Source organism: Vicia villosa, unplaced genomic scaffold (genome assembly GCF_029867415.1).
Source record: "Vicia villosa cultivar HV-30 ecotype Madison, WI unplaced genomic scaffold, Vvil1.0 ctg.000177F_1_1, whole genome shotgun sequence".
Taxonomy (NCBI): domain Eukaryota; kingdom Viridiplantae; phylum Streptophyta; class Magnoliopsida; order Fabales; family Fabaceae; genus Vicia; species Vicia villosa.
Window position 1 is genome coordinate 508604 of NW_026705051.1, and position 9339 is coordinate 517942.

General features: G+C 43.5%; 1 protein-coding gene across 1 annotated transcript; it reads left to right on the forward strand.

Annotated features, from left to right (window-relative positions):
* The first annotated feature begins 401 nt into the window (after positions 1–401).
* On the forward strand, positions 402–1658 carry LOC131624991 (uncharacterized). Its single transcript, XM_058895904.1, has 2 exons — positions 402–1005; positions 1162–1658. Exons 1-2 carry the CDS (start codon positions 402–404, stop codon positions 1656–1658), a joined length of 1101 nt encoding a protein of 366 aa, XP_058751887.1.
* Positions 1659–9339: the final 7681 nt, after the last annotated feature.

A 9339-nucleotide genomic window follows, 5' to 3' on the forward strand; every position in this document is an offset into this window, starting at 1 on the left:
ATTCAATTCCTTCTCCTAACACAAAGGAGAAACTTTCCCAATCATTAGCAATAAACACAATCACAATGACACAGAGAAGGTTCCTGTAGAGTACTACAGATATGTAGGGTGCTTAAACACTTCCCTATGTATAACCGACCTCCCGGACTCCAGAATTTCTAGTCTAGGTGAAATCCCCACACTTAGCAAACTCCTAGGGTTTAGTTGAGATCTTTTTTCCCCTTTCCTACTCGTAGGACCAATAAGAAAGTTCGTGTGATATCGTAGGAAGAACTGAAATAAAATTCATCCCACCACGGGCGCATTCTCCTTCCAAATTTCGCGTGAAGGGTATAGCGTGTCGTCCTCCCAAGTGAAACGGGGAGGTAAAGAAAACGACCACCACACCTGACTTTGTGGATATGAGTGCCATTCACATATTCATTCTGCAGAATCCTGTTCCTACACTTCTGGGGGATGTTTATCACTCCATTCATCACAAGAATAGTCAGAAGAGAGGTTTGGTCAGATGTTGTGCTCCGTTGCTATACCGTTGGTTCAGATCACATTTGCCTGAGCGTGGAGCTTTCGTTGATAGTAGGCACACATCTAAATGGGCTGAAAGGATTATGGGGCTTAGGGCCAAGGACATTGTCTGGTATAATAGATCTTTGGATAACATGGAAGTTGTTATGAGTTGTGGAAAGTTCAACAATGTACCTCTCATGGGTATCAGAGGTGGGATCAATTATAATCCCGTCTTGGCTAGGAGAACTTATGGATATGCTTTTATCAATCCTCCTGAGCAAACTGAGATTGCTGAGAACATTTTCTATCATGCGGCCACCAACAACGGACAAATGGCAGAAGCTGTGCAAGCCTGGAAGAGTATTTGTTGGAGAGATAAGAAGCATTTTGGACAGAGAGATAATGCAACTTATGGAGACTATACTGAGTGGGTCAAGACTGTGGCCAATACCCAAGGGATGCCTTTCCCTCCTAAGGACCCTTTGTACCCTCCTGCTGGTAAACAACCCAACATTGTTTCCATGCCCCGTTACAACCAAACTGTGGAAGAGAATCGGAAATTGACTGAACAAGTGGAAACGATGCATGTTGAGATGAACACTGCTAGACAAGAGAAGCTTTCTGCTCTTTATAAGTTGAAAATGAGAGAAATAGAGCTTGAAGAATTATATGCTAGAGGGAGCACTTCTCAGAAGAGGCCAAGAATGACTGTGAATTCTAAAACTACTGAAACCCAAGAGAAGAAGATAAAGGAACATTACGAGGCTCAGTTGGCAGAATTGACTAAAAAGCTCCAGATTCAGACTGAAAACGCCAATTCAGAGAAATCTCGTCGCAAGAAAGCAGACAAACTCTTGCTGGATCGTCAGAATACCATAGAGAAGTGTTATGAAGAGATTCGAAAGCTGAAGGGCCAGATAAGAGAAAAGGACCAGAGTAATGCCCAAGTTCAAGAGGAAGCTAGGTATTGGGAGGTGAAGAATCGTCACATGGAAACAATGCACTTCAGAAAAGACCTGCTGATTCAAGAGATCATTAAGAGACCCACCCGTGTTGAGACCAAGAAGCTCTTTGAAGAAATGAAGACTTGGAGTGATAAGAACATTGGGGAGAGCCCCCTCCGTCATGTGGATATGGAGGACCCTGCTTAAATGTTGATTTTGTTGTAGAATCACCACCAGACCTGTTGGATGGGATTCCTGATTTTATTTCTGTATTTGTTGGCTCATGGGAGCAGAATATTTTGTACTTCAAGAACTTGGTTGCAGAATTAATCAATTATGTTTGCCTATCTTGGTTGTGCTTATCTTGGTTATACTTCATTATTTTCTTCCATTATCTGGTGTTGTTGGTTTGAGGCAAAGCCAAAAAGTCTTGAAAATAATAAAACATGCACACATGCACCCATGCACTCATATCATACTGCATTTTCAGGTCTTTATCAGGTTCTAATTGGGGTCCCTTCCAACACAGATTTCTTTCCCGACGACGAAGCTGACTTTCTTACATCCTTACCGCACCAGAAACAACGAGAAGAGAATCATGGACCAATTTGAACAGAATCAAGCTGCCCTCCGTAGGGATATGGATCTTATGGGGGAAAGAATGACCCAACTTATGGAGACTCTCCATGTTGTTGTCCAAGGACAAGAAGAGCTCAGGAGGAGCGTCGCTGGGATGGTCAAGGATACTCATGCAACAAAAGGTTTTGTGTGAATTACACGACTTCTGTTTGGAATGTTCTTCTAATCCGGAAGAATGCGCTAAGTTGAAAGAAGAGGTTCAAAAACTGATGGATGAAGGCGTTCTTAGAGTGGAAAGGGTTGTTTCTAACGAAGATGTGGCTACTCTAGAGATACCTTACTATCCTACTGAGGTGTCAAAGAATCAAAGCACCCCTTTGGTCATTCGTGCTCAGAGTACTCCATTGGTCATTCAGGCTCCGAGAACTCCGTTGGTTATTCAGGTTCCAGATGCCCCTCTGACCTCTTCAACCTCATCTCTCGTCCCCTCTCCTGTGAGTAATTCTAAGGCTGTTCCTTGGAGTTATAATGCTGTGTACATTCGAGGGAAGAAATATGACTGTCCTCCAGTGGGTAATTCGAGCATCACAAATATTGCTGGCACTAGTGGCATTACCCGTAGTGGTCGGATCTTTGCTGCCCATCCTCCGCCTCCTAAAGAGACCAATAAGGACACTAATGCACAAGCAAAGGGAAAGCAAGTTGCTGTCGACCCTCCTGTAACACGTAACGCACAAGATGCCGAGCAACTCTTGAGGATCATTAAGAAAAGTGATTACAAAGTGATTGATCAACTTGATCAAACCCAAGCCAAGATCTCCATCTTGTCCCTCTTGGTGCATTCAGAAGCTCACCGTGATGCTCTAATGAAAGTTCTGGCTTCCGCTCACGTGACTCAAGACATTACCGTGCCTCAGTTTGAAGGGGTTGTGACCAACATTGCCGCTGGTAATTGTTTGGGTTTTTCTGATGATGAACTCCCGCCTGAGGGTAGAGCACACAACAAAGCGTTGCATATCTCTGTCAAGTGTCTGGATACTGTGTTGTCTCGAGTTCTGATTGATACGGGTTCTTCTCTTAATGTGATGCCCAAAACTACTTTGTTCAAGCTGAGTATGGATGGGGTTATGATGAGGCCTTGTACCATGAGTGTTAGAGCGTTTGATGGTTCTAGAAGGTCCGTAGAAGGAGAAATTGACTTGCCTGTCTTGATTGGCCCTCACATGTTCTATATTGCCTTCTATGTTATGGATATACGTCCTTCGTACACTTGCCTCCTGGGTCGTCCTTGGATCCATGCTGCTGGGGCTGTGACATCTACCCTCCATCAGTGTTTGAAATTTGTTGTGAATGACAAGATTGTTGTGATCACTGGTGAAGAGGATTTGATAGTCAATAATCTGGCATCATACCGTTATGTTGAAGTAGAGGGAGAGATACAAGAGACACCTTTTCAAGCCTTAGAGATTGTGTCGGTTGATAAACTCCCCGTGGTTGAGAATAAGAAGGAACTCGGAGCACCCCTCTCGTCTTTAAATGATGCTAAGGCCTTCTTAGAAGCTGGTACTCCCCATAGTGCCTGGGGCAAGCTGATTGATGTTCATGAGAAGCGAGACAAGTATGGCCTTGGGTATCAACCATCTTCTTCTACTCAGCTCAGCATAATTCCTGGAAAGAAGGTGATTCCCCCCATTTCTCAAGTGTTCGTCAGTGCAAGCACCGGTTCTGGAAGTCAGGTTCTCGCTGTGGATGATGATGATGAAGAAGATCTCTCCAGATTCATTTGCCATGCTGCGCCTGAACAGGAACTCAACAATTGGACTATCTTGGACATCCCCAGAGTCACTTTTATGGAGATGTAATTTTCTTGTTTCGATAAGTCATATGCTTCGCCCTAAGCATTTTGACCACTTGTATAAAGAAGGGCCCCCATGTTGTTTCAATTTGTTTAATATTGAATGAAAATCATATCTTCGCATGCAATTACTGTTCCATTTCTTTCATTTTTTTGTTTTACTTTAAAAACTTTTTCAAAAATGGCAAAGCTTTCCTTTTTTCCTTTTTTATGTGTTGCATTCTAAGGCATAAATCATCCATCGTGCAGATCTGGCTCGAATTCCATCAAAAATGATAATGTTACAGTTCCACGTCCTGATATCCTTGAGAATCCAATTGACCAAGCTGATGAGGATAGTGGGGAAGATTGTGAAGTCCCTGAGGAATTGGCAAGACTTTTGAGACAAGAGGAGAAATCTATTCAGCCACATCAAGAAGCCATAGAAATCATCAACCTCGGTACAGAAGAAGCAAAGAGAGAGGTCAAGATAGGTGCCGCTTTGCAAAGTGATGTGAAGAGAAGGTTGATCGAGTTGCTCCGAGAATATGTTGATATCTTCGCCTGGTCATATGAAGACATGCCTGGACTAGACACGGATATAGTTATGCACAGGCTACCGCTCAAACCAGAATGTCCACCTGTAAAGCAAAAACCACGAAGAACTCGACCTGATATGGCTTTGAAAATCAAGGAAGAAGTTGAAAAACAGTTAAAGGCTGGTTTCCTATCTGTGTGTGAATATCCTCCTTGGATTGCAAACATCGTACCTGTTCCTAAGAAGGACGGAAGGGTACGCATGTGTGTCGACTACCGAGATCTGAATAGGGCAAGTCCGAAGGATGATTTTCCTCTCCCTCATATTGACGTGCTAGTCGACAACACTGCTCAGTATTCGGTGTTCTCCTTCGTGGATGGTTTTTCTGGCTATAATCAAATAAAGATGGCTCCTGAAGATATGACCAAGACTACTTTTACCACTCTGTGGGGTACGTATTGTTATAAGGTGATGCCTTTTGGTCTTAAGAATGCTGGTGCAACATATCAACGAGCTATGGTGACTCTCTTCCATGACATGATCCATAAAGAGATTGAGGTGTACGTCGATGATATGATTGCAAAATCCCAAACTGAGGAGGAACATTTGGTATATCTTGAGAAATTGTTTGCTCGTCTGCGAAAATTCAAGTTGAGGCTTAATCCAAACAAGTGCACTTTTGGAGTGCGATCTGGAAAGTTACTTGGATTCATCGTGAGCCAACGAGGGATTGAGGTCGACCCTGATAAAGTAAGAACAATACAGAATATGCCAACACCAAAGAATGAAAAAGAAGTTCGAGGGTTCCTTGGGAGATTTAATTATATAGCCAGGTTCATTTCTCATCTCACTGACACTTGTGAACCCATCTTTAAGTTGTTGCGCAAGAATCAAGATATCCGTTGGGATGATCATTGTCAAGAAGCCTTCGAAAAGATCAAACAGTATCTCCAAGAGCCACCAATCCTCATGCCTCCGGTTCCTGGGAGGCCGCTTCTTATGTACTTAACTGTGCTTGAAGGATCTATGGGATGTGTGATGGGCCAGCATGACGAGTCTGGTCGAAAAGAGTGCGCCATTTATTACCTGAGCAAAAAGTTTACCGATTGTGAATCCCGTTACTCACTACTCGAGAAAACTTGCTGTGCTTTGGTATGGGCTGCTCGCCGACTGAGGCAGTATATGTTGACTCACACCACTCTATTGATCTCCAAAATGGACCCGATAAAGTACATCTTTGAAAAACCGGCCCTTACAGGAAGACTAGCCCGGTGGCAAATGCTTTTATCAGAATATGATATCCAGTATGTCACACAGAAGGCCATCAAAGGAAGTGTCCTCGCAGATCATCTTGCTCATCAGCCATTAGAAGAGTATCAGTTAATGAAGTTTGACTTTCCTGATGAAGATATCATGAAACTGGATGATAATGAAGGACCCGAACCAGGAGAGCGATGGACTCTCACGTTCGATGGTGCATCAAATGCTATGGGCCATGGTATTGGGGCAGTTTTGACTTCTCCTCGTCAAACTTACATCCCTTTCACAGCTAGAATATGCTTTGATTGCACAAACAATGTCGCAGAATACGAAGCTTGCATAATGGGCCTCGAAGCAACCATTGATATGAGGATCAAGATCCTTGAGGTTTATGGGGATTCTGCCTTGGTCATACATCAAGTAAGAGGTGATTGGGAGACACGACACCCCAACTTAGTTCCTTACAAGGACTATATCTTGGAGTTGTTGCCCGCTTTCGAGGAAATCACTTTCGATCATATCCCACGAGAGGAGAATCAATTGGCAGATGCTTTGGCTACTTTGGCAGGTATGTTCAGAGTTAGCTCCCCTAAAGAAGTGCCAGATATAAGGATCCTCCGTTACAAAGAACCTGCACATGTATTCCCTGCCCACTGTCTCACTACTGAAGATGTGTATGATGAAAAGCCATGGTATTACGACATCAAGAGGTATGTTGAGAAGCAAGAGTATCCCGAAGATGCTACGATTGGTGATAAGCGAACGCTTCGAAGGTTAGCATCCAAATTCTTCTTGTCAGGAGACGTCCTGTACAAAAGAAACTATGATTCAGTTTTGCTCAGATGCGTGGATAGACACGAAGCAGAATTGATCATGCGGGAAATTCATGAAGGATCTTTTGGAACTCATTCCAGTGGACATTCTATGGCCAAAAAGATCTTGCGAGCAGGATATTATTGGATGACGATCGAAAGTGATTGTTATGTCTATGTGAAGAAATGTCACAAACGCCAAGTGTATGCCGACAGAATTCATGTTCCTCCAACTCCTTTGAATGTCCTGACATCGCCTTGGCCCTTTGCTATGTGGGGTATAGACATGATTGGACGAATTGAGCCACAAGCTTCAAATGGACATAGATTTATTCTTGTTGCTATCGACTACTTCACCAAATGGGTTGAAGCTACTTCTTACAAGAACGTAACCAAGCAAGTCGTTACTCGCTTCATCAAGAAAGAGATCATATGCCGATATGGGGTTCCAAACAAGATCATCACTGATAATGGGTCCAATCTTAATAACAAGATGATGGCATAGTTGTGTGAAGAGTTCAAGATTGAACACCACAATTCATCACCCTATCGGCCAAAGATGAATGGCGCAGTCGAAGCTGCTAACAAGAATATAAAGAAGATCGTCCAGAAGATGGTTAGAACGTATAAAGACTAGCATGAAATGTTACCGTTTGCTTTGCATGGCTATAGAACGTCGGTTCGTACTTCAACTGGGGTAACCCCCTTCTCTCTTGTCTACGGTATGGAGGCCGTACTACCTATCGAAGTGGAAATTCCTTCGTTGAGAGTCTTGATGGACGCCAAGCTCGATGAAACAGAATGGGTTCAAACGAGGCTTGATCATCTCAATCTAATTGAGGAAAAACGCTTATCTGCTATCTGCCATGGCCAGTTATACCAAAAAAGGATCAAGAAAGCGTATGACAAGAAGATTCGGCCTCGAGAATTCCACACAGGGGACCTAGTCGTAAGGAAGATCTTGCCAATTCACACCGATCCAAGGGGCAAATGGACTCCCAACTATGAGGGACCATACATTGTGAAGAAAGCATTTTCTGGTGGTGCTTTAATCCTGACAAAGATGGATGGGGAAGACGTTCCGCTTCCAGTCAATTCAGACTCAGTCAAAAAATACTACGCATAAAAGACCCGCTAGGTCGACGTACCTAGGCAAAAATAAGGGCATCCCGGCAAACCAAAAGGGTTTGGGCAAAAGTTAGGGATAAAACAGAAAAGAATGACCCGCTAAGTCGAAAACCCAAAAGGGCGACTTAGGCAAAAAGGGGTATCACGCTGGATTGAAAACCCGAAAGGGCGATCCAGGCAAAAGTTAGGGATCAAAAGCAAGAGGCTGCAGTCTGAATATCCTTCACAAAGACCACTATACGCCCTTGGCAGAACGGACAGATCAATCCAACCATTACCCTTCTGAAGCAAAGCATTGAGAGGATCGAGGATATGGGAACTGTAGCAATATCAGTTTTAATGGAAATCCGAGCATTTCTCTTTGCCATTTTGCTCTTTGCATTTTATTTTCTTTTTCGCAACTACCTCATTTAGGAGTTGCTTCCTTGTACAGAAGCCTATTCATAGGCATTCCATCAATAAAATGATCTTTTGATAAAAAGCTTTCCTTGTTACTTTTCATTTTTCGCATGCGAGGTGTGATTTAATTCGTTATTAAACATTGCATTGAAAGCATGGGGGCAATAATCACAAAATCAAAACGAAACATGATGTTACATAAACATAAAAGTGCTCTAAGGGGCACCATTTGCATCCAAACGTTGTTTTCTGTGCAGGTTGCAGGTTCTAGCCGTCATCTTGGCTTATGACATGTCACAAAGGTCGTCATCATCCCGCATGAAAGTTCAAGAGTACAATTCACCAACACCGGTAAACATGGGGCACCTGGGAAGATCCATGTCCCTCTTCAATATGGCAGACAAAGAATGGTCCCTCAAAACTCATGATTCCCCAAGCAGCATAGGATGTAAGGAAAGTCAGGCGAAGTCACTTCCTCCCCAGCAGAGTTATGCTCTAACCCTCAGCACAGTTTCCAATAGTCTTTGGTACTGTAGGGTTCTAACGTCAACTCATATTGGCATTTCAAGACAACAAGCAACGGACCCCAATGGTCTTGCTCCCCTATCACACCGATGCCTTTATTTGGCGCTCTGCATATAGTTTCCATTGCACATGACATTACATCCTCAAAAGCGTAGCATATCCGTCAAAAACGGAACATTACGCCATAGAAAGAGTCAAACATGCATACAAAGCATAAGCCAGATAATACAAATCATCCCTCAATCAAGACGACGATACTTCCCCACAAAAAATTGTCCTTACAAACTCCGATTGATATCTGCTACTACATTACAAATCTCCTCCATCCACGGTGCCGATACTTGGTTTTCTCAATCCCCAAAACAAATCTCCCCAATATGGGTCGGATGCAATGTCTTTCTTCGTCAGAATCGTTGTCTCCGAGGTTATTTCCCGTGTGCCGCGCGAAGATCAGAGTGCGAATGAGGGTGGGCATTCAACCCATCTCATTTTTCAATCGTTTGAATAAACCATACTTGGTGTGTGGCAATTCGAACGATTGCCACTCTTGAAGAGTTACACCCCGCCTTTGGCCTGAGGGATCAATGTAACTCTTATGCTTCGTCAGCATCAATATCCCCGTAATCCCCCGTGGTTACTGTCATCTTATTGCCGAGCCTAGTCATCCCTAGTCTCCGTGATTCCTTCCCTCGTACGGGAAAACTTTTCAGATTCAATCCCCGTTTTGCGTATCCTTCGCCTCTCGTCCAGGCACACCATTTTCAAATCCAATTCCCAATCCCCAGTGGGTCCAATAGCCCGAAATCTTAAATC

What these genes read in the sequence shown, in the direction of transcription:
- LOC131624991 (XM_058895904.1), top strand. Translation starts at nt 402, where the DNA reads ATGAGTGCCATTCACATATTCATTCTGCAGAATCCTGTTCCTACACTT. An exon ending in CCCTTTGTACCCTCCTGCTG is followed by an intron (nt 1,006 to 1,161) that starts GTAAACAACCCA and finishes TGAGAGAAATAG; the next exon opens with AGCTTGAAGAATTATATGCT.